The sequence below is a fragment of the Phycodurus eques genome, chromosome 2, assembly GCF_024500275.1.
Source record: "Phycodurus eques isolate BA_2022a chromosome 2, UOR_Pequ_1.1, whole genome shotgun sequence".
NCBI classification, from domain to species: Eukaryota; Metazoa; Chordata; class Actinopteri; order Syngnathiformes; family Syngnathidae; genus Phycodurus; species Phycodurus eques.
This window is the reverse complement of record NC_084526.1, coordinates 39,914,457-39,938,886: the sequence shown is the minus strand read 5'-3', so window position 1 is coordinate 39,938,886 and position 24,430 is coordinate 39,914,457. Positions and strand designations below refer to the sequence as shown.

The window sequence follows — 24,430 nt, the reverse complement described above, 5'->3', positions numbered from 1 at the left end:
TGTATTGTAAAGTGTTTATTTATACATAAATACATCATTTACTGTAAACCACAGTAACATTATGCACCGTTTGAACATTAACACTGTTTTTAAGCATAGAAAAGAAAAAAAACGGCACTTAAATAATGATTAAATTAAAACCTACTGCACATAAAGGTTACATTTTTAAAAGTACTTAAGTAAATGTTAAAAAAAAACAGTGCTTAAAGATTTAAATGTATTGTACTGTACTTAAAAGTTAAATACAATTGAACTATACTTTAAAAAAGTACTGCACTTGAACAGTAAAAAAGTAGTGCTTGAAAAGTGCAGAAGAAAATGCTGTACTTGATTAAAAACAGTTAACAGGTTTTATGTATAGCTACAATCTTCATTATTAACTTCAAAAAATGTATAACATAAATGGTAAATATTTTTAAAATGATGGTGCCTAAATTTTCCTGTAATTCTGAAATGACCCATATAATCAGATTATAATCTGATTCCCCGGCCATATTCTGTAGGTTATTTATTTATTTATTTGCGTATTCGTTATTACTTTGAAGGCGTTTACAACTCGGAAGCGGAAGCGGAAGCACTAACATAGTATCATGTAACCGAAAACTTTACATGGAATCTTGCCCATGTGCGCCCTACTTGCTACACGTAACACCAATCATTCCTGATTTAATGACTCCAAATATGTTCATAAATGTATGTTTTATTTTATTTTTTTAAGCATTTTAGAACGGAACTGTTTCGACACTGAACGACAGCTCCCTTTGCCTCTAGCACATTTGTTTGATTTTCAAACACCTCGTGTGTGCTATATATTTAAGTATTTAAATTTTAAATGTTTTAAAAAAGCCTTTTTAATACTTGAGCACAACACAAATTGGGTATTTTTAACAGTTTTTTCATTTTTATTTGTGCGTACAAAGAAAGTTGCAAATAAAGAGTGGGCGTGGCGTAGGGCAGGTGAGCCGTCTAATCCGGAAGTAAGCGACACATCTCAGGGTTGTTGTGTTTGTTTCGTGTAAACGAAAAAAAAAAGGACACCGCCTGCAGTTTACTGTGTACACAAACAAAGGTAGGAAACGTTTACACGGAGCTTTACGTTACTGAAGTTGACACATGGACACACATCTCTCAACTCGGGTAACTACAATTCCCACACACTGGACACTTCATTGTGTACACTTGCACAATCGAAAGAGATTCAACATGCAAAATGCTGTCTTCACAAAATAAATAATGCTTATTTGACACAAATATGGACAGCTTAGACGCTTGAGCATTTATTTGATACTAGATATCCATGCAGTTTAAGGTACGAGTGCGCTCTTTGTCCTCACTAGCAAGCCAGTTCAGCATAGTAGTTGAACGACTGGGGCCTACTAGTAGAACGACTGTGTCTTGCTAGTAATTTTCTTCCACTACTGTATGACATTTCGGTACACTAATAGTACAACTTCTGCATACTAGTAGGACATCTACTGTATGAGTTACTTGTGACACAAAACTGGCACTAGTTGACATCTGTAAGCTATTATCATTAGTGAAGCAGTAGATGTTAACTAGCACAGTTTGGTAAGGTTGTTAGTAGAACTAGTAGCACATATTTGTCAAATAGTGCACCGTTTTGCCTCACTAGTAACATGTAGTTGTCTTACTGGTATACTAAAGTTGTCCTACCAGTGAGGACAAAGAGCCTACTAGTACATGGATCTTAAGATGTATGTCCATGCACTAGGACACTATCAGCGTCACTAATAAGATAATTAATTACACTAGTAGAAAAATTGTTTCTTACAAGTTAACCCCCCCCCCCCCCCCCCCCCCCATTACTTTAGAACATTTCTGCACAGCAGTAGGACAACTGTGGCATACTAGTAGAACAACCACAGCTTGTGCTAGTAAGGCACAACTACTCGTGGAAATTTTAGTGCTAATAGTAGGGTTGAGCAGGTTACTAGTGTATGACACATTTCTACTAGTGGGGCCTAGTAGTGCTACAAGTGCAACCTATTAGTTTATTAGTAAGGTTTAATGGCATACTAGCTCATCCTAGTGTGCTGAACTGTCTTACTAGCGAGGAGAAAAAGCACCATCGGCTTTCCCTAACACCATCTTACTGCAAACTACAGCCACAACGATACAAATTATGATATTATTCATCTTTGTAGAGGCATATTTATTGATGCAGCTCTTGTATTGGATGTGACTGTGCAGGTGTACCCGATGTTGTGAGTGCAATCTTGACCATCTCTCGATCTCCATGAAATGCCTTTGTGTCAGCTACTCAAATAGACGTTTTGCTCAAGAGGTTGCGCATTAGAATGTTTGTCCTCAATTGAAGATGCCAGAGAGGGGCGGATACCAGCCGAGGAGTGATGCGTACGCGGATTACAATAGCAGGGACAAGCGTTCGCCTCACAGCGCGGAGCACTTCGAAAAGCATCACGGCAGAGGTCGCGAAGAAAAGCCTAGAGTCGTTGACGGGAGAGCCTCTGCTGGTGACAGCAGGCCCAGACAAAGGGACATGACAAGTACCTCTCAGCCTGCTTTCAGAGACCACCACCAACAAGGACCCTCAAGACCGTAAGCAACCTGATCCAATAGCACACAGACTGTGAAGCAGTTGCCCTATCATAACACAAAACATCCAGAGAAGCTGTAAAATGATTCCAACCCTGGCCACTAGGGTTGAAACAATTCATCAAATAACCTGACTAATTGTTTTTTTTTTTTTTTTTTTTAAAAAAAAGAAGGTTGATTTAATATGGTCTACAACCGCTAGTTAGAACATATTTTAATGCCCCCGCAAGTGGTCTAGGATGGCTAGCCGCCAGTGCGCCTTCGCTCACTTTATTGAAAAATAACAGTAAGCTTGCAAAAACGTGCGGTAATAAGCACATTCACGCACAAGCTTCTATGGCCCCACAACTGATGCCCAGTCACTCAACACGCTGACGGGCTAACTAACGGTTAGCCACTTAACAGCCAGCAGCTAACCGGAGTCGAGCAACAGCCAACTGCACTCCCGTTCGCTGACGCACACGTCACTCACAAGCCCAGGCCCGGCCTTTTAGAGCCACACACGCTTAAAGTCACAGATACGATGATGTAGAACGTGAGGACGGCAACCCAAAGTGGACAGAAATACTACCTACTTTGTTATGGTATTATGTGTTAGTTTTGTTGTTGAATAATGCAAAATCTGCTGCCGGCTGGGAGCATTTCATTTTTTACGTGTTGAATGGATATCTATATCTATATCCTAATGGTGTATGTATACCTTGTGTGGCAACATTTATTCCATGTATATTCTGCACAGGTATGGAGAGTCTTCAGTGTCTTACTCTGCGGATGATTATCACGAGCGGCAACCCAGAGAAGCTCTTTACAATCTCCGATACGTCCTCACCAGTCGAGGTAAGTTGTGTTGTGACTGTACAAAAATGTTTTTTTTTTTTTTAAATGTAACACATGTTCTGTCATCATCTTGTAGCTTGGGTTTTGCTTACAGTACATCCAAAAACTATTCCCAGCGCTTCCCTTTTTTACGCATTTTAAGTTAGAGTTAATGATCACTGTGAAGCGTCAAGGCAGAGATTTTGCGTTGACTTTTTTTTTTTTTTTTTTCAAATTCGGCAGGGTTGTTAACAACACTCTTTTCTGTGTTATTTTTTTTTTTTTTTTTTTTTTTTAAACCCAGTTTTGCAGTGTTCCGGCTCAGACTTTGTGTATATTTTGCTTCTCACGACTGTTCCAGGCCTTTGCCAGCTGATGGAGGTGTTTGTTAATCTTCTGATCATCATCTGCGCCGGCGTGCCTCACAGCAACAATGGCGGCTATCGCGACCTGGCCAGCCTGGGCGGAATCTACCACTACCACTTCGGGGGAGCCGGCGCCTTCCAAGGTGCAGAAGCGGAACGTGTGAAGGAACTGGACCAGTTGTTCCATGAGCTCAAGAGGCCTCCGTACGCCTTCGCCATGGCGTGCGCCGGGATAGTCATGATCTACGCCCTGGCTATGTTCGCCCTGGGTATTTTCCGAGTGCCTTACCGCTACCCGCCCGTGCTGCTGGGAGAAGCTCTGGTCAACCTGCTGGTTGGCTTGGGCTACGTCGCCGCATTGGCCTTCTTCTTCATCAAATTGCAGGAAAACTACAACAACTCCATCTGCCAGGAGAGGGAGCGCATGTACAAGAGCAAAGGTCACAAGGGCTTCGAGTGCCAGTTTCACGGCACAGACATTGCCGGAGGCCTCTTCGGCGTGCTGGGCATCTTTGTGTTCATTTTCGGGGCTGTGTTGGCCGTCAGAGCTTTCCGCTCTGTGCGGGAGATGAAGAAGCAAAAGACCAATCAGGATGACCGCTTTTGAGGATGGTTGGAGCGAAAGATAGACTGTTAAGGTATCAACATTAGAGTCACACTGCTTTCATTGAATCTGTGAACCTTTTATACACTTTGAACTTCTGTCTAAAATGTTTCCCCTGCTCTTCGAAGTAGATAGGCCAAGCTCTGCCGCAAAAAACTGAGGTACTATGTCACCCCCCCCCCCCCAACCAATTGCTTTAGGATAATTTAGCATTGCTGAATCCGAAAATGACATCTGATTCTCTTGATCAGGTCAGGTTTTTATGCCAAGTTGTTAACAGTTTATTCATCAAATGTGACAAACCTCGCTTACTGTAAATTACCTCCTCAACTCACGTCAACATAGTCCCTTGGCACCAAGATGCCAGACAAAAATACTTTTATAAGAAACAGAGCTTTGGCCTGAGCGCAGTAGCGAATATGCAGGGCAACACTGTTATGTGTCATTATTAGTTTTGTCTTTTCTATTTGCATTTTCATGTTGTTTACATACTTGTGTATTGTCTGTTTCTTCGTATATAGTAAACTACTATGAACCTATAGATTTTAGATTTTTTTTTTTTTTTTTTAGCTGAATGTACATATCTTACCCAATATTATTATTACTAATAAACCGCAGGCGTCTGTCGTTCTGGGTTTCACCAGCAGATTGCAGTTGTACTGTATTCAGCTTTTTAATGTAAATATAGAACATGTAACCTTTTTGTTTTTGTAAAGGGTTTATTTTCTGCACAATTTTCTATATGTGGACAACTTGAAATGGACCCTTCTTCACGAATGCCAGACAATGTCCAATCACATTTAGGAGCGTAATACAAAGGTCAAAATAATCGAAAGAAACTGACAACAATAGGATGTGGGTGGAAAATGATCATTAAATGTTTGGCAAACCAGACAAAATAAAAAAAATTAAAAAAGATGCAGTACAAAGTTTTATTGCTAATTAGCAGCATTTTAAATTACAAAAAAAAAATGACCTCTCATAGCTCTCATTTTCACTTAGTCTTGCTCCAAAACAATCTTTAATTAGTAATCCTAAAATGAACAAACAGCAGCAGCAATTTGCATGCTACAATGCAAACCTAAAATGGTTCGATATGCTCCATTTTCTACAAATAAATGGTTTTGTTTATATATATATATATATATATATATATATATGTATATTTCATGTTGATATTGAGGGCATGCTGTAAACATTAACTACAGTTATACAGTATTTAGCATCATCCTGTATTAGAATGAGACCCCATTCAAAATTCCATAGTGGAGAGTGCAATATTCACTTGCATTGAAGTACAAAAATAAAAATGTGCTTCTTGGCGTCAATAAAAATAATATTCAGGCCTTTTCTCGAAAATAATGTACACAAAGGAACCCGGAGATTGAGCGATGGCTACTTTGATCACATGATCAACAACCGCAGTGTTTTGGATCGTTTCCATTCACAATATTCACGACAACATGCTTACACTTACTGCACTGTGTGCTGTATGTGCTTCGTTTGACACACAAAACACAGACGCTTTGCCACATAAAGACGTTAACGTGCGTTTCTATTTTAATGCAACACGGGCATAATACGAACACTACTGGACCCACTCCACTAAAGAATTAGAGGTGAGTATTGTCAGTAATGCACTGTCCTGTGCTCCACTACCCTGTGCTCTCTCATCCTGTATCTACATGTACACTTGGCATACTATACAAATTTGTAGAACATTAGGATAGCGTGGATGGAAATGTGCAGACCAGGAGACGCACTTCAAATAAAATCATGGACTGTATATGAATATGTATTTATTTTTACTAGCAGATCTGTGCAACGCTGTCCAGGGTGAATGAGGAAGAACCCAAACGCACACACAGTCAAACACAGTCACTAAATTATTGAAGTTTGTGTATTTTCAAAAATGATACAATACTGCACATTCAGTGGACATAAAGCGTACTCACCCATTTTCCAATGACAATGACAGGTTTTTGTGATACATAGAAAAAGAAAAAAGAAAAAGAAGTAATAAATCATTTCAAAACTCAAAACAAAGCACGGTGGTGGCTTAGCCTGGGTGGAGGGAATTATGAGCAGTTCCAAATAGCAGTCAACATTTGCACAAAACCTTCAGGCTTCGGCTAAAAAGAAACAAAATGTCAGGAAAAGGCTACGAGAACATCTGAAATTTAATTGGGGTTAATCAGAGGTACTTTAAATGCTGAACAACGACACATTCTTATATCCTTATAAGAGGGTTCTATGTTGTCTATTTTTACATCACCACCTGAAAAAAAAATAATAATAATTTCCCCAATTGCATTGTACAGGTGGCCATTTGAACAGGGGTGTGTAGACTTTTTATATCCGCTGCGCTTATATGAACCGTGTAAACTATAAGGAAGTGATTATTGTCTCGCAATACAGGTATAAGAAAACATTTTTAATGTACTATTTATGCAATAGCGACTCCAGACTTTCAACTTCTGCCTAAAAACACATTGTATGTATTTTAATATTATAATATTATTATTAATACTTTCAGTATGTTTTTAGAGTTGCACGTCCCTTTGCTAATATAGTAATTGTTTTTATTGTTGTGTCTGTAAGATGATTGTAGGTATCCTAAAAGGTGCCAAAAATATGCTGTTCGAGTTGTCCCGATCTGATCACGTAATTTTCCGCTGATCAGTATGAGCTGAAGAAGATCGTCTTTTCTTCTTCTTTTTTTTTTTTTTTTTTTTTTTTTTTTTTTTTAAAAACAGAGCTGGCGTCATGCCGCAATCTGTATGTCTGTACTGCTCTGTACTGGGTGGCCTCTATCCCCAAAACTTGTGTTCGAAATGGCCACAAACTCAAAAAAAGGAAAAAGAGGCACGGAGTGAGATGTGGAAACGTGTCGCAGACAGTCAGTGGAAGCCGAAACCTTCAACAAACTGTCTACAAAGCCGCACTGACCACAGGAGGGGGACTTTATGGCCAGACAGCTCGATAAGCAGCGGCGTCAGAGTTAAAAAAGCGACAGGTTAGCAAATGTGATGCATTTAAACAACTTACCTTCAAATGGAAGCCGAATGAGTGTGAATTATTTCAAGCAAGCAAGCAAACTTGGGCCCGACTGGTTGGATTTGACGAGGCAATTAATCAATAGTGCTGTTTGTCGATAAGCGGAGTCGAGCACACGACAGGGCTGCGTTGACTTAATAAGACATTCCTAGTTGTTGTTATTATCATTAATTGTCACTATTATTTGCAAAATGTCTCAATATTTGTAGCCAGGACTGGTTTATAGTGAAGCTACAACTTGAGCGGTATTTTTCCTCATATATTCCACCAGGTCCCGTTTAGTTCACATACCAATTCAAATGGTGCACTCTTCATTCTGTTTCAAATTTTATTAACCGTACTGATGCCCAGTTCTGCAAGGATTTTAACCAAGAATAGTTCCTTGTATTGCCGGAAGATTCTTGCTTGACTTGAGATTATGGTAAAAATGATTATAAGAGGAAAACTGTCAGGAAATAAATGTGTCTCAGTACTTATTCTGTAGGTTATATAGTCTCATTATAACTCAAGTACGCAAAGTTGATCACATTCTCACATGCTAAAGTCATTGCAAAGTGCTTTAGTACAACCCTAATTCCAATGAAGTTGGGACGTTGTGTTAAACATAAATAAAAACAGAATACAACGATTTGCAAATCATATTCAACCTATATTTAATTGAATACACTACAAAGAAAATATATTTAATGTTCAAACTGATAAACTTTATTGTTTTTAGCAAATAATCATTAACTTAGAATTTTATGGCTGCAACACGTTCCAAAAAAGCTGGGACGGGGTCATGTTTACCGCTGTGTTACATCACCTTTTCTTTTAACAACATTCAATAAACGTTTGGGAACTGAGGACAGTAATTTTTGAAGCTTTGTAGGTGGAATTCTTTCCCGTTCTTGGTTGATGTACAGCTTAAGCTGTTCAACAGTTCGGGGTTTCCGTTGTCGTATTTCACGCTTCATAATGCGCCACACATTTTCAATGGGAGACAGGTCTGGACTGCAGGCAGGCCAGTCTAGTACCCGCACTCTTTTACTACGAAGCCACGCTGTTGTAACATGTGCAGAATGTGGTTTGGCATTGTCTTGCTGCTTGGATGGCAGCATATGTTTCTCCAAAACCTGTATGTACCTTTCAGCATTAATGGTGCCTTCACAGATGTGTAAGTTACCCATGCCATTGGCACTAACACAACCCCATACCATCACAGATGCTGGCTTTTGAACTTTGCGACCATTACAGTCCAGATGGTTCTTTTCCTCTTTGGCCCAGAGGACATGACGTCCACAATTTCCCAAAACAATTTGAAATGTGGACTCGTCGGACCACAGAACACTTTTCCACTTTGCATCAGTCCATCTTAGATGAGCTCGGGCCCAGAGAAGCCGGCGGCGTTTCTGGGTGTTGTTGATAAATGGCTCTTGCTTTGCATAGTAGAGTTTGAATGTTGCACTTACGGATGTAGCGGCAAACTGTATTTACTGACATTGATTTTCTGAAGTGTTCTTGAGCCCATGTGGTGATATCCTTTACACATTGATGTCGGTTTTTGATGCAGTGCCGCCTGAGGGATCGAAGGTCACGGGCATTCAATGTTGGTTTTCGGCCTCGCCGCTTACATGCAGTGATTTCTCCAGATTCTCTGAACTTTTTGATGATATTATGGACCGCAGATGATTAAATCCCTAAATTCCTTCCAATTGTACGTTGAGGAACATCGTCCTTAAACTGTTCGACTATTTTCTCACACACTTGTTCACAAAGAGGTGAACCTCGCCTCATCTTTGCTTGTGAATGACTGAGCAATTCAGGGAAGCTCCTTTTCTACGCAGTCATGGCACCTACCTATTCCCAATGAGCCTGTTCACCTGTGGGATGTTCCAAACAGGTGATTGATGAGCATCCCTAAACGTTCTAAGTCTTTTTTGCCACCTGTCCCAGCTTTTTTGGAACGTGTTGCAGCCACAAAATACAATAAAACAAACTGATAAACAATAAAGTTTATCCGTTTGAACATTAAATATCTTGTCATTGTAGTGTATTCAATTAAATATAGGTTGAAGATGATTTGCAAATCATTGTATTCTGTTTTTATTTGTGTTTAACACAACGTCCCAACTTCATTGGAATTGGGGTTGTAATTAGTGTTGAATCCATGAAGTTGACAAGTAACAGGAGAAAGACAATTAAGGCTTCAAAGACAATACGACAACATGAGTGGGATTCAATCGATGGCTCGTCTTCCTTTTAACAAATACTGAGCGGCAATGCTTTAAGGCTGAAAGGGAACACTGGAAAGTCAAACTATGGAATGCCACAACTGCACCACTATGCCAAAACAAGACGTCTAATTGGCATGTGCAATTACCTGACTTTGGTCTTCTTAAAAAACACTTTCTCTTTTGGCACCAGGAACCAAGAGTCATTGGCCTGTATTATGTTCACCTCACAATTAAAATAATGTAGCTGCGAAAAATAAAACATTGGAAAATTTTGGCAGTATCAGACAGTGTTTACTGTTGCTATCTTACAGCAAATGCACTACAAGGGGAAATTACCACACACAAATTACCCCCACGTATTTGGGGTTCGTCATTCACAAATTCACCTATATTATGTTGAAGTAATTGAAATAGCTTCATTTTGACCAAAGTAGTCCTTTGCGGCCATCTTGTGGCATTTCGTGGCTAAGGAACTATGTTGAAGTGGATTAAAGAGCTTTGTTTGGCCAAAAGTTGTGCTTTGGCGTCATCTTGTGGCATCTTCGCGCCAAGGAACTATGCTGAAGTTAAGGAGTTTTATTTTAGACAAAAGTACACATCTATAGGTAGTTCTATATCTTTTCGGGTCGGGGGAACAAGATTTTCAGTACTCATGGGGGATACAGATCGAGCCCTGCTGTAAAAAGCGAAACGTAGCGAGTAATTGACACCACAATATGGCGGCAAAACACTTTTTTTCTAGTAAACTCGGTTATGGCCTGACGAAATGAGGATTCCTCCCCTCACTTCAAGATAGTTGCTTGGTCCCAAGATGCCACCAGATGGCGCAAAAGAGAGAGACATGGCTCTGTCCCGAGCCCAAAACAACAAATATGCCCCCCCAGCCCCCAAAAAAATAATAATCTGTGAATTTGCGAATACCGAAATATGAATATGCAAGGCTCACTCTAATCCCAAATATCATCTGGGAAAGTGAAAAATGTCCAAGCTCCGACTGAATTTGCGTGGAGGGACATGAATTGAGTTTCCGTTGTCGTATTTATTATATTGCATTTGTCATGAGCTGAGATATTTCATATCACACAACACAGTGAACACTGAATATGTGCTTCAAAATGTCATTATGACATTTAGATCAAGCAACAATAATCGACTTATTTTTCTGTTTAGTTTAATGGAAATCGGATCGCACCACACCGTGGTGCCATGTCGGCTTTGCACAGTGAAATGACTTCATTACATTTTGACTTCTCGTCAATGTGCATTGCTATGAAAACCTTTTCTTTCCCTCGATATCTTGTTAGCAGCATCACGATGGGTGGAATTCATTCTCGAGAGAAGATTCTAAACCTCTTTTGTGAGATTGTTTAAAAGTAACTTTTTTTGAAGGGCAGTTATCTATTGATCATTTTTAAAGTCAAACTCTATTAAGAGTACTAGTATTTTTACCATACTAGTGCAATAATAATAAGGAGTAGTACTATTTAAAGTCGCAGCTGTCATATTCAAAGAGATTCTTGGCAGCTTCCGTCCGTGTCTGTGTATATTTATCTGAGGCTGACATTTGCATTATGTTTGCATATAATTGAAGAGTGATGCCAACTCCGACTTGTTCTGGCTCACAAGCAAAAAGTACCGTGGCCCTCAAGGGGAAAGTCAAAGCTGGACTGGACCCAGGTCCACGGCTTTGACCATCCAGGGATGGTCAAAACGGAGGCCATTTGTGACGGAGAATTAGGGCCGCACTGAACGAAAACAAATTCGAAATGAGAAAAAAGAAGTAAACTTTCTGTACACTATTAGTAATAATTTTCCTTTAAATATAGTTAACTGATCTTGACCTATATTGGATTGATTTTAGCATGTTTAATAAACAAAAAGGTGAAGAATATCAAAGTAACCCCCTCATTCTTCAGTTTAGACACCCCTGGGTTTAGAAGGTGCAAATGCTTGACTCATCCTGAGCTTTGGCAACCCACACAATCAACCATCATAATCCCACGATGGAAACACAAGACAGACCAGCGTCTACTGTTTCAAAACCGTATTATGGCGAATTTAAAACTGAAGCTTGATGGGAGCGGGGGCTATGAGACCGAATGGCATTCAGAATGTTCCTTTCCTTTTATAAGCTACAGGAGGAGGACGACTAGCTGTGTCAAGCTTTATTGTTCTTCCTTCAGGTGTAAGAATCTCTACTCTAAAACAGCCGTGTAGCCTGGGAACTCTGAGGCTGAGTCGTCTGCCGTAGGCACTTTTACTACAAGAATATAACCTGCACTGAGCACATTCCTGCACAATTCCAAAGTGAGATTTTCCAAGGAAAAGGATACGCTTGGTGACGTTTGAACACACGATTTTAGCCTTGAGTCACAAAGTGTAGTCCCCTTTAAACTCACAATAATCGCCTCGACTTCCCTGGGGTGGCACGATAACAGCTTGGCAGCCAAGTTGAGCTGTGTTCCCCCTTTCAGAGGGCAGTATCATAGACCTCAGGCTTTATGATTGGGATCACTCCAGGACCAGGCGCCAGGCTCGGGGTAAAGAGAGGAGGAGGGTGTGATTGATCCCATCCTGCGTCTTTTAATGAAGGGGGTGTGGATGGTGCAGAGGGGCCTGAGACGAGAGGGCTCTGACCTTTTAACTGCTCCCGTACTTCCTGCTCCAGACAAGGGGGCACGATCAGCTGGTCTTCGGGGTCCTGCTGTGCGGGCGCAGTGAAATACCCGGACTTCTTCTTAGGTGCCTCCAGGGCCACCTCGATGAGATTATGACTGTCCTCGGGGGCCACCACGGAACCGTTGGACGTCTTCTTCCCAAACAGGCACGAAGTAGAAGGTGATTTCTTCAAGTCTGCGATCTCTCTTCCACAAACAGCCAGCAGGCAGCCGTTTGTTGCGGAGACCACCACGCTGTTCTGTCTGCCCACCTTGCCATGAGGATAATCGGAGCCTCCCTTTTCAAAGTCCAAGTCCTTCAGGCTCTCGGAGGGCCCTGACCGCAGCTGGAAAGCGCAGCAGTGGATGTCTACCTCCACTTCTAACTTGCTGCCATTGGAGATGACGCCCTCCAGTGGAGTCTCATCATCGCTGTCCAAGCCGTTGTCAGAGTGGTTGCTAGAGAAAGTGGCAGAGGAAGGTTGCCGCTGGAACAGGCCCATGTGGCTGCCTAGCCCGACCGAGCCTGGGACCATAATGCCGCACAGTGTCGTACCGGGGTGCAGGCTACAACGTCTCTCAGGGCGTGGCGCAGCTCCTGAGTTCGGGTGCTCATCCGAGCCAGTGGAGCCCGCCTCGCTGCCCACCTCCGACGCTGACGTCTCACTGTTGAATTCAGAGACGACCCCGCTAGTGGATGACAGGGTGGCTGAGTCGCTAGGGGCTGGCGTCGTAGACACAGGGAAAGAGACATGAGGAAGACCCCGGGGTTCAGTAGTGTAGACCGGTGGCTCGCAGGTGCAGCTGTCCTCTGCAATGTTCAAGGCCACCACCACAGCGCCAATGTTGTCCTTACAGCCGTAGCTCTGGGCCAGCGTGCAAAGCTTCTTGGCGGCGGCGCGCGGATCCCGCACGGCCTGAACTGTGCACACAGCCTCCTGGTAAGACACGCGCTCAAAGAGCGCGCGATTCCCCAGGATCAGAAAGTCATCCTGGGATGAGAGCGGCTCGGTGTGCACCCAGGGCTTCGGAAGCACCCAGGGAGACAGATAAGAGCAACCCAGCAGGCGGGAGCAGCATGTCACGCCGCTCACTTTGTTATCCTACAAAACAGAAAATTCCTCAGGGTAAGGCATGTGTGACTGTGAATATCCAGCCAAATATCAAAGATACTGTAGATCAAACATTTTCGTTCAGAGCTAAACACACTGGCAAAAAGACTGCATTGCAGGAAAAGCTCTCACTGTCTAGTATGTTTTGATTTATTGTCTGTGTAAATGATCAGTCTTCCAGGTCATGGTAACCCGCAAATGTTGAATCCAGGCAACTGGACTTTTTTTCTTTGTTGAAGACGTTTCACCTATACTCCGAAAGGCTTCTTCAGCCCTACGTTTGCATAAACAGCCTCGCTTAGTTTGGCTATGCGTTGAATTGCAGTGAGGAGTGCAGTGATCTCTAAATTGGAAAGACTAAATAGCCTTTGCACAGGCACGTGGCATAACATCGGCAACCAGCTTCTTTGGCTCTAGAGTCCGTGGTTTGTTTGCATCTTCAGAAGAGGGGACATTACTTTGAATACAACGACGTCCACCAGGCCACAACAATAATGCCCTGTAGCACAGCCGTCAAACTCAGGGCCCGGGGGCCAAATCTGGCCCGCCAAGTCGTTTTATGTGGCCCGCGAGAGAAAACCATCTTTGTCAACTTCCATGATTCTTGCACAAATTCTCATATATAATAAACAGTATTGTAGAGATATTGCTAGCATTTTCTCTTTACAGTAACTTCAACAATAGTTGAACAAACTATTATTCTTGACTTCTGATTTCAGAACTAGGTATCCATCAATTTGTTGTGTGTATGTAATAACATTATGAGGTGATTAAACATTTATATGCTTTCACAGGCAATGGCCTTCTAAGGGAAACCGTGACTACAATGTGGCCCGTGACAAAAATTAGTTTAACACACCTGCCCTATAGTGAGCACCCCGCCACCAAGGCATAAATAGGGAGACCCCACACATAAAATGTTTTAACTGAGGAAGCCTTTTGGACTAAAGGTGAAACATCTTCAACAAACAAAAAAAGTCCAGTGGCCTCGATTCAACCTTTGCGAATTACCATGACCTGAAAGACTACGAATCTACACAGACAATAAATGAAAACATACCAGACAAAAAAAGCCAAACAACCCTGGGTTGTACAATTTAAAATCGCACATTCAAAACACTGTTTTTATGGTTTACAACTACCCATTAGGCCTTGCAGTACTCTTTCGTCACTCATCCTCAAAGTTAGGACTGAGTGGGTTTTTTTTGTTCTTACATTTTACTTCAATTAGTGGTTAACTTGTTTTTACACTTGGATGTTAGAATTGGAACAGGATGTAGAATACATAATAGAACAAATATAATAATCTAGAACAGCATAGACAGTTCAACAGAATTGCTCTGATTTGTTTTCCTGGTCACATCAGACATTTGCATGCAGCTACTTGTTTTTAGTTAGTTAATGGTCAAACGGCTTTCCATAGACTCAGTAATGTGCCGGGCACACCGACTAGGCTGTTTGAATGGCAAACCAGAAGTCGGACAAACACAAACTAGGGAAAGGACTCCAAAAACAGCCTAATGCAGTCTCCCCCGTTAGTATCGGAGTATTACCTCTGTAATGATGGCTTTGCTGAGTTTAACTCTCTCCATCTCCTCAGTGCAGTTCTCCAAGCTGTACACCTTTGAGAGCGATACGGGTCGGCCGTCCCGACACAGCACCGCCTGGCAGGTCCCCACGTTGGCCACGGTCACACTGAGGTAGCCTCCTGGCTCTGAGGACTCATGGTGGATGTAACACAGCAAGGCAGAGGCACCCAATTTCTGGCCGGCCATACCTAGTTTCCTGATCCATTGGCCAAAGACAATCATGGTCAGAGATTCACAAACTTGCCAGAAAAAGTGAGAACTATTGTGGGAGAATTTCACCAACCTGTGTGAGGTTAGGAATGTATTGCTCATGTACACGCTGTCAATACTGGAATGTTGCACTTCCTCGCACAGCACGTCACCCATGGTGCACTGCAGCAGCCGAGGCACTTCCTCATTGCGGTCCCCATCGAAAATACCGTAGCACGCTTCCACGCTGTCACCGAGGCGGTCAATGGCCAGCATGGACACACACAACCTGTTGCAAACGTGACAGCTGCATTCAATAGTGCACTCCAAATACATTTGTGATTAATGTCTAGAGTCCAGCAGATACAGATTTAGGTCATTTGCAAATGTGAGCAGAGGCTATGAATTTTTCAAAGGCCAGTAATTACCTCAATATCAGTGATTCCCGAACACTGTAATGTCAGAAGCCCTTTTCTGTTCCCATTGCATAAACCGTACACTGGGGCCATCCTTAAACTGTTCCCAAAGAGAGAAATGTCCCAAATGACTCGGTAAAACGAAGGACTAAGATAGAAGAGGTCTAGTCGAACTGCATGCGATTGGCTGATGACCAGTCCAGGGTGTACCCTGCCTCTCATCCCAAAATCAGCTGGGCCTCATGTCACCCGCGACCCTCATGGGGACCAGCGCTATAGCAAATGGATGGCTGGGCTAACTCCTGATTGATTCATGAATTGGTGCGTACAAATATTGTTGTCCGTATACTGTATCCAGACGCACAAAGGTGGTTTTAAAAAGCTGAGAGAGGGAATATACTCTTTGCATTAATAGTGAGGACTCAATTGACTACTTTATTCAGATGGATATTCTAATTTGGATAGACAGTCAGCAGTTATGTACGGTATAATTGTCTCATATAACAAAAGCAGTGAGGTGAAAAACTCACTTGTTCCTTTGGCCGCTCATTTCAGAGTACCCATGGCTCCAGGGAGCGGAGGCGTTTTGCGAGTCTGCTGTTGTGGTCGATTTCTGGTCCAATTTCAATGTGGTGATGTGACTTAAAGCGGGAGATAAAATACAGTAGGCGCTAGTCATCCTTTCACCACCAGAAATAGAGCTGAACTAGTAGCATGCAAAGGGTGGGGGGGGGGGTCTGGGCATACAAATATTTATATTTACTGTATGTTTGAAAATGATATCTTTCCATTAAATTACACTCAACTCCCTGTTAATTCTCATGGAAAGTTTCTAATTTGGAAATTCCCCCAGTTCATTTCGGAATTTCGTCGTCACATCCAGGATATGAAGGCAAGGTGCAAAAGAAGGTCCAGTGAGTTTTGGGGGGAGGGCTCACCTGAAGAAATTAAGAGTTTTGTGTTCCAGCATCAGGCTGCCGTTGCCTGTCAAGTCCAGCTCCTGGAGGCTAGGCGGCAGCGATTCGGGCAGTTGGATCTCAGTCAACTCGTTACAGCTCAGATCCACAAGCTGCAAATATACAACATGACAAATGTGTCATGTGATGTTCCCAGAAAAAAGAAAATCCCTACAAGCTTTCTGACCTTGATTTCAGGAAGGTTGAGGATCTCCGGGAAGACGGTAATGTGATTGGAGTGCGCTATGAGGGTGTGCAGTCTCTTGCAGCTGGACACCGTAGAGGGGATGCTCTTCAGTTTGTTGCCACTTAGATTGAGCTCCTCAAGCAGCTCCAGCTTACTCAGTTTACTAAAAACAAACAAACATGGCCAACTTGAGCTAAACAAATATGCATTTAGACTGGAAACACAGGGAACAATCCTTCTCACGCTAAACATTTTATGAAGAGCAAGATGAGTCATACACTCTCCGCATCAGAAAAGTTAAGTTGCTTTAGTAGTTCTGACTGTTCAATCAAGAAGTGTCGATTTCTCCTCAGGCGAGCCGTATCGTATTAAAAGTACATGAACATACCTCAAGCAAGCCTGAAACAAACGTGACCACCAATACACGTTTTTCCCCAGTTTGTCCTTATAATACCATCGGCGCTCCACTCTTGTTGTCGTCGCCACGGTAACAAGTGTATCCAGTCGCATTTGAGTTGACAAGATAAAGCCCAATGATCGTAAAAAGCGGGATGCGGTGGTATCGGAATACAAGATTTTATTGCAGTAGTCTGACAGTGCAATTGTGAAACAGCTAATTTGTAGTTGTAGTAGCTGTACTTTGACGTCATTGATCGGATCGGCGAATTATGACATTAAAGCCGATCAGCATAAAATGCTAAATATCGGCCGATACCGATCAGCCCGATAAAATCGGTGTAAAGTCTAATATGTGCCCTGCGACTGACTGGCGACCAGTTCAGGGTGTAGTCCGCCTTTCGCCCGAAGTCAGCTGGGATAGGCTCCAGCCATCCGCGACCCTAACCAAGATAAGCGGTGTTGAAAATGGATGGATGTTTGTATTCAACATCCTGTATTTTGGCTCTTTAGACCTCCATAGAGTGAATCTTGAACATGGACTTAGGATAAAAGTGTCAATTTCATTAAAAAAAAAACACCTTGGTTTTGTCATAGGAGTGTTCAGAAAAGGCTTCTTTGACAGCTACTTCTGTTTGACCCAGTTTTGTATCCGCTTTGTCCGATTGGTTGCTTCCGTGTAGAAGACCCACTTGTGAGAGCACACGTGTTTGTTATGGTGACAGCGCTGGCTCGAGAGCGGAAAGATAAGGCCGAAATCTTGGCTAGGTGACGTAGATAAGATCAAGAAATTTTAATGACCTGATTTCAGGCCTCTTGGCAGGAAAACGTCTGGAACTCAGGAAGGCGTGGACAATTTTAATTCATATTTCACGTTTACTGAGGCACCTGTCCTGTTCTATCTCGTCCAAAAACAACCAAACAAACAAAAAAAATAAGACACTGGCAGCAAGTTCCGCCGTTGGCCGACTCGGTTCCGCTAAGAAGCGGAAGTCTGAGCCCAAGAGGGAGTGTGAGTCTTCCTTGGCCTCAACCCCGAACTGCGCTGGAAACACAAACCACATGGGCCACAGGAACCTTTTGCTACCAGGAACTCCAAGTTCCTGGGCTGGTTGGTGGAAAAGCCCCGTATAGTGTTACTTGTAGAGCAAATTACTTTTTGAGGTGGTACTTGGTGTAAAAAGTTTGAGGACCACTGCATTTGACTGTGCAGCGTGGCTGGCATGTGTAAACCAAAGAGGATTTAACGCTGTTGTTACTACACCTGGCAGGGAATGAGAGCAGCTGGTTGTAGCCCATGTGCAGGACCCTCAGGTTGTGGTGTCCAACCAGCAGAGCACCGCAGTTTTCATTGAGGTTGTTCCCGGTCAGGTAGAGCTCCTGCAGCGTGCTTAGGCTGTCATCTGATTGGCCGCTGGGAGGAATACTTTCCAGGTTATTGGCTGACGCATTTAAATGTTTGAGGCTGTGAAGGGGGGGGAACGACAAATAAATGTAACACACACATTAGTTTTCTTATACACATCCTGGGCACCTTATCAGATAGAGGTACAACTGCACAATCTAATAACGGTAGCATTAATTTAACAACAAGCAGCTGAATTGAGTGGATATTCAAAGCATTTGCATTCAAATGATTCCATTTTGTGTATTGGTTAGTTGCGTTCTAAAATGCTCTGGCTGTTGATTCATTTCATTTATGACTGGAGAATATGATTGTACTTTAGGAGAAGTTGGCTCACACATAATACATAAAAATTAAATGGGGAAAAAAATGTTATGAGGTTCTTCCATAATTCTCTTTTTCTATGAATTGACTTTTTAATGGCTTGTATACAAAAGTTTGGTGTCTGGAGCGCCCCTTCACCGATCAAGTGTGAAATTAAACAACCAAGTAATTCGTTTGTTACCTGCCAATTTCTGAAAATGTGTCTGAGAGCGAGCCCTTCTGCATGATATTTGTGCGTATTTCTGTTGCTGCATGTGTCACATATACACGGATCCACACACTAATTGACAAGTGTGTGAAGTGCTGCCTTCACAGGTGAAAATGATTTTGTTATTTTTGTATTTCACAACCTCGTTTCTATTTTCATGAATTAACCTCATAAGTCAAGATAAGCGTCACTAATCGCATGCCAACGTACCGCATAAAATGGCATATTTGCTGGAAGATTCCAAACATTTGTGATACTTTGTTTCCAGACTGACCTGTTTTCTGCCTGCCTCTTGACTGTAGCAGTTCCCTATTGTAAGAACATCATTTAGAAAACAGGTCAAGAGGGCGATCATGCATAGCGAATCCGCTATGATTACGTCTCAGCATTTGAGACCCAAAAGTCCATTAGAGCGCTAATGGGTGTTAAGTGATTTAGCTCACAGGAAACAAGACGGCTGCATCTAGCTCACATTGCAGTTTCGTACATTGATTTAGACCGCGACCCTTTCATACGCACAAGCCAAACAATGGGAAATGAAACATTAGTTGTCACTTCAGACCAAGCTGGGTACAAACCAAGAAACCAAAAAGATGGCCCGCAGTCATGAATAGAAGAAGGATTTAAAGAGATTAGTGGGACTAACTTTAAGGCCTTGAAGAAGAGACTCTCCGGGAGTTCTCCTAGCTTGTTGTGCTGGAGGTCCAGAACTTCCAGGGGGACGTGGTCCAGCAGCTCAGGCACTCTCTGCAAGCGATTGTTCCCCACCAGAAGCTTCCTCAAACTCAAGCTGTTGAGCAACCTGTTAAGAGGCCAAGGAGAGACATCACAAACGATACATCCACATGGAGACGGGACCACGCATGAAGGCGTTCTGGACCAGATTACAGCAAGACAATTAATCATGAGTCAGTTTGGACAGCGCAGTTTAAAGCTAGTTGATACATAATATATAAGAAAGCGATCTACGACCAAGCAGTGAACCCCCGCATACTCGCAGTGCGCCACTCAAACTTTCGCCCATTTGTAGATTTTGAGGGAACCTGTCCCACATTATTCGCTGAAAAACTCAGGTGAAGTATTGCTTTGGCGATATCTCATGGCATCTTGGTGCCAAGGAACTATGTTGAAGTTGAGTTGAGGAGCTTCATTTAGACAAGTAGTCCTTACCATACCTCACCATGTCGTGGCAATTTGGTGACAAGGAACTATATTGAAGTGCGTTGGAGACCTTAATTTAGGAAAGGTAGTGCTTTGCAGCCACCTTGCGGCAATTTGGTCACGAGGAACTATGTTGAAGTGCATTGAAGACATAAATTAGGCGAAAGTAATGCTTTGAGATTTGCTGTTATCAATTCCCCTTGTCCATGTCTCTCCTCCATAAAGTCCCACCGAGACTTTGTCCTCATCCGAGGATGAAATGGCCGTTTTAAAATAGTTCCTTGGCACCCGAGATGCCACAAGATGGTGGGAAAGCACTATTCTTTTCATATAAATAAAGCTCCTCAACTCACTTCAACATCCTCCCTTTGCACCAAAATGGCAGCAAAGCACTGTTTTTATCTAAATGAAGCGCAACTTACTGCAACATAGTTCCTTGGCACTGATATTCCACAAGATGGCAGCAAAATCACTACTTTTGTCTAAATGAAGCCGCTCAACTCAACATAGTTGTTTGGCACCAAGATCCCGCAAGCTGGTGGCACAGCACTACGTTTGTCTAAATGAAGCTCTTGAACTCACTTCAGCAGAGCGCCTTGGCAACAAGACGCCACAAGATGGCGCAAAAGGAACACTTTCATTGCTTTTTGTGCTTGTTTTTCCGTGAGTAACGAAGTACAGGCTCCCAAAAAATTGGTGAATAAGCAAATTAACAGCTGTATTGTATTTTCATCAGATCATCTGAATGCTGTTTTTTAACCATCCTGTTATTTTTAGTGGTAACAGCAGTACGCATGTCTGCTTTTTCCGCATCTTCAAATCAAAACAAGGAAGTGAGCTGCTGACGTATTTGTGGTGTTTGGTGTAAAATAAAATAAAATACACCCCGAAGGCACTGACTTTTGTGTACCAAGAACCGTATCTCAGTGGTCGATATCACGACAAAAGAGTGCCAAAAATGTCCGCTGTGATTCAGTTGTTTCGGTACTGAAAACATTGCATACTCGAACCAAACTGTGGAAAATAGTAAAAAGTGGTTGTCACCAACAATCACATGCCAAAATGAAAAAAAAAAAAGAAATAATTTTGGATGTCCTCCATTGTTCCCTTTTATTTCCTACAGTATGTGTCATGCTCCTAGGGTGTCACACTAATGCCAAAACACTTTGAAATGGAAACTTGGCTTTACATCGGCGATGACTACAGAGTATGTGGATAGCATGTCTGCCTCACTGTCAGAGCTTCCAGGTTCGAATCTTGGCTGGGACCTTTTTGTGTGAAGTTTGTATATTGTTCACCGAAGTGCTAACACTAACCTGGATGGAAGCTCAGTCAGGAGGTTGTGGGTGACATCCAGCAGCTCCACTTTTGTGCAGTCACACACCCAGTCTGGTAGGTCCTCCAGAAGGTTCCTGTCTCAACACACATTGACACACAAACACTCACCTTGGTATAGTACATTAAATATAATAAATAAACATTGGGTCACATTTCGGCAAGCCAGAACTCACTGGGATAAATCCAAGTGTGTCAGTTGGTTTGGGACTGGGTAAACGCTGACTGCGCTAAGGCCTGTGGACAGATGGAGGCGGCAGTCAGCACACTACTGTGACACACATTTATTTACAAACGAGGTTCACTCACGCCGCCGCTTGAATGAAGTGAAAATGAAAAGTAGAGTGACTGGGGGCCAGTCAAACACGCGAATACAAAATGAAACCACTCACATGGAGCATGGAGGAGGCTCTAACACTGAACACACCGCGTGGTAAATGGCCAACCGGAGTTGGAGTCACAGCTCCTGATGTCGCTCACTAGGCCACGCCCCTTAAAGGCACACGTCAACTCACGAATACTACTATGTGCGTGTCTCACATTTCGGCTTTATTCAACTATATATATACACACAATATGACTCACGGTTGCTGCCGGCGTGAAGCTTGTGCAGCGCAAGGCCGCCAACCGTCAGCGCCCTCAGCTGGTTACGTTGGCAGTGGAGAGTCTCCAGGCTGCAGATGGAAGTGAGGTCCAGTGAGTCTAAACAGTTGTCCCTCAGGTCTAGGTGGGCCAGCAGGGTCACTGCCTCTGGAGACTCACTTTTCACACAGCGTAGTCCATTTAGCCTTCATGACGCAGCAAACACAACGAAGGTTAAACTGGAACTATGGATGAACATTTGACTACATTTGTTGCATGCACAGTTTGTCCATCATTCAAAAACAAAGAAGAGTGACTGGAAGCTGTTGTAATTGCTACTTTTCGCTGGGGACATAGAAAATATGTAAATATTGTGATATTGTCTGTCCACATGTGTTGCTACGGCATTTGTGGCTACCCACAGGCTATCCGTTAGCATGTCTATGGCATTTTCCATGATGAGTTAACATTAAGCTAGCGGGCCATTCTGAAGGCAAAGTTGTTTGGTTGTTTTAAATACACAATGTGTAATTCTCTTTGTTTTATGTTTACGGTAAACATCAACTGGTAGTGGCAACAAACAGCTTGAAGCCTCTTTTTTAAAGATTTGGTCGCTATCTGCCCAACTGCTCCTCGGTGTGAAGTGAGTTGAGTTCACTGTCCCCATACTGCACTTGTATCTCGCGCTCGCAAGTCAAAGCGAGAAATTGAGTTGAGTTATTGGCCGGCCGAGGGCGGGGGGGGTTGAGTGGTAGGTGGAAATATGGGCAAGGAAGAAAAATAATAAATCAATGATCGACGAACGGCCATTCTCCAACAGGCAGCACTGAGCCAACAAATACAAGAAAGTGCAGTTCTAGGAAGATCTGAGGTGCGAAGAGGGAATAAAACTGTCAGTCAATCATTAGAAGGAGCAATAAGTCGACGGAGGAATGAAGAACTTGCTGAGAGGTTAGGAATAAATGTATCTTTCTGGGAATAAATGTATCTTTCTGGGATTACCGACATAAGAAACAGATCCCGCATCACACATCAGCTCTACGCAAGCTCATCAGATCCAATCAAGAGTGGCATTAAAGGAATCTTCTTTACAAAGATATCAATGCTTTCTCATAAAAGTATCAATTTAACAGTACAGCAGCTACTTTAATATTACAACATCACTCACTTGCGTGAGACATGGCAACTGACCCAGTTCAAATATACTGTACATATGCCTGTGAGTATTGGTATATTGTCTGTCTACATGTGTTGCTCCACTGTTTGTGTAAAAAAAAAAAAAAAAAAAATCCCTTAGGTTTTATAACACTGCAACAGCAATGCTATTGGTTAGTCCTTGTATGGCGTTTTGCATTGGCAGTTAACAGACTTTACCAAGGCAAAGCTGTTTTTTGTTTTTGATTTTTTAACACATAATGTGTATTTTGCTCAGTTTTATGTTTAGTTTCACAGTAAACATTAATTGGAAGTGACAATAAACAGCCTGAAGCCTGTTTTTGAAGATGTCTTCACTATCGGCCATATTGGGGCTTGTTATGACGTGAGCTGAGTTGATTCCAACGCCACCATACAGCGCTGCTCATATTTCAAATTTCTGCCTGCAATTCAAAGAAAAATAAATAATTAAATCATCCCAACGACAGCTCATATCTGGAAAAGTCAGGTCATTCGTATCGCAAGGCATCTCCATTACATCAATACAAATGTGGAAACAAATACATAAAGATCATTCTTAATAGATATGGAAATGACAATTAAACATTCATTTCACACACGAATAAAGTGTCAGTCACAAATGAGCAATGTTTTGATCACTGTTTGCTGGTTTGCTGGAGCCGTTAGTTAGTTAGTAAGTAATTACACATTAATTACATAACAATTTCCATTCAAATTTGGTGGTAGAGGGTGGTGCATGGGCCAAGAAATAACCCATTCAATTTTAGTGCAGATCCAGGTGTAGTAGGTGAGCTGTTAGAGTCAGCTATCATTGGGGCCTTCAGATCTTGAGCGTCATTGGGAAAAAAAAGCTTGCTTTGTGTGGCAGTTGGCATCCACTCTCTCACGTACATTGCTGCCCCCGACTGGACTGGAGTGTAGCTGAATATCCCTCACTTATTGCGAGTAGTGTACCATTCTGATGCAGCTTTTGCTTCGGATGGCATTCGAAAAACACGTACCTAACGAAGCAGCTCGTTAGTGGAGTTTAGCTGCATCTTTCTAATGCGCGTTGCTGCCACCAACTGTACTGGAGTGGAACATTATCCTAAAATGAGCAGCT

General features: G+C 42.5%; 2 protein-coding genes across 3 annotated transcripts in view; one reads left to right on the top strand and one right to left on the bottom strand.

Moving 5' to 3' along the window:
• The first annotated feature begins 977 nt into the window (after positions 1-977).
• Positions 978-6,206, top strand: marveld3 (MARVEL domain containing 3). Of its 2 annotated transcripts, none has more exons than XM_061670660.1 (4): positions 978-1,069; positions 2,339-2,580; positions 3,317-3,414; positions 3,755-6,206. In XM_061670660.1, exons 2-4 carry the CDS (start codon positions 2,339-2,341, stop codon positions 4,363-4,365), a joined length of 951 nt encoding a protein of 316 aa, XP_061526644.1. In that variant the 5' UTR covers positions 978-1,069; the 3' UTR covers positions 4,366-6,206. The 2 variants fall into 2 exon arrangements, with proteins under 2 accessions (XP_061526644.1, XP_061526643.1); XM_061670659.1 differs by having other exon boundaries at positions 1,047-1,137.
• A 2,796-nt stretch (positions 6,207-9,002) lies between these two features.
• The window catches only part of phlpp2 (PH domain and leucine rich repeat protein phosphatase 2), a 35,111-nt gene continuing 19,683 nt past the window's right edge, over positions 9,003-24,430 (bottom strand). Inside the window, exons 9-19 of the mRNA XM_061670658.1 lie at positions 22,156-22,358; positions 21,747-21,807; positions 21,552-21,647; positions 19,721-19,876; positions 18,402-18,602; positions 16,742-16,904; positions 16,537-16,667; positions 16,129-16,239; positions 15,277-15,471; positions 14,958-15,189; positions 9,003-13,395 (exon numbers count right to left, since the gene is read on the bottom strand). Of these exons, the coding sequence (XP_061526642.1) occupies positions 12,106-13,395; positions 14,958-15,189; positions 15,277-15,471; positions 16,129-16,239; positions 16,537-16,667; positions 16,742-16,904; positions 18,402-18,602; positions 19,721-19,876; positions 21,552-21,647; positions 21,747-21,807; positions 22,156-22,358 (2,839 nt within the window). The 3' untranslated portion in view covers positions 9,003-12,105. The remainder of the gene's footprint in view (positions 13,396-14,957; positions 15,190-15,276; positions 15,472-16,128; positions 16,240-16,536; positions 16,668-16,741; positions 16,905-18,401; positions 18,603-19,720; positions 19,877-21,551; positions 21,648-21,746; positions 21,808-22,155; positions 22,359-24,430) is intronic.

Bases quoted from the DNA above. Each gene is read 5' to 3' on its own strand.
- marveld3 (XM_061670659.1), top strand. From the start codon at position 1,114: ATGGACACACATCTCTCAACTCGG. The intron at 1,138-2,338 runs GTAACTACAATT...CCTCAATTGAAG, and splicing joins ACACACATCTCTCAACTCGG to ATGCCAGAGAGGGGCGGATA. The intron at 3,415-3,754 runs GTAAGTTGTGTT...CGACTGTTCCAG, and splicing joins ATACGTCCTCACCAGTCGAG to GCCTTTGCCAGCTGATGGAG.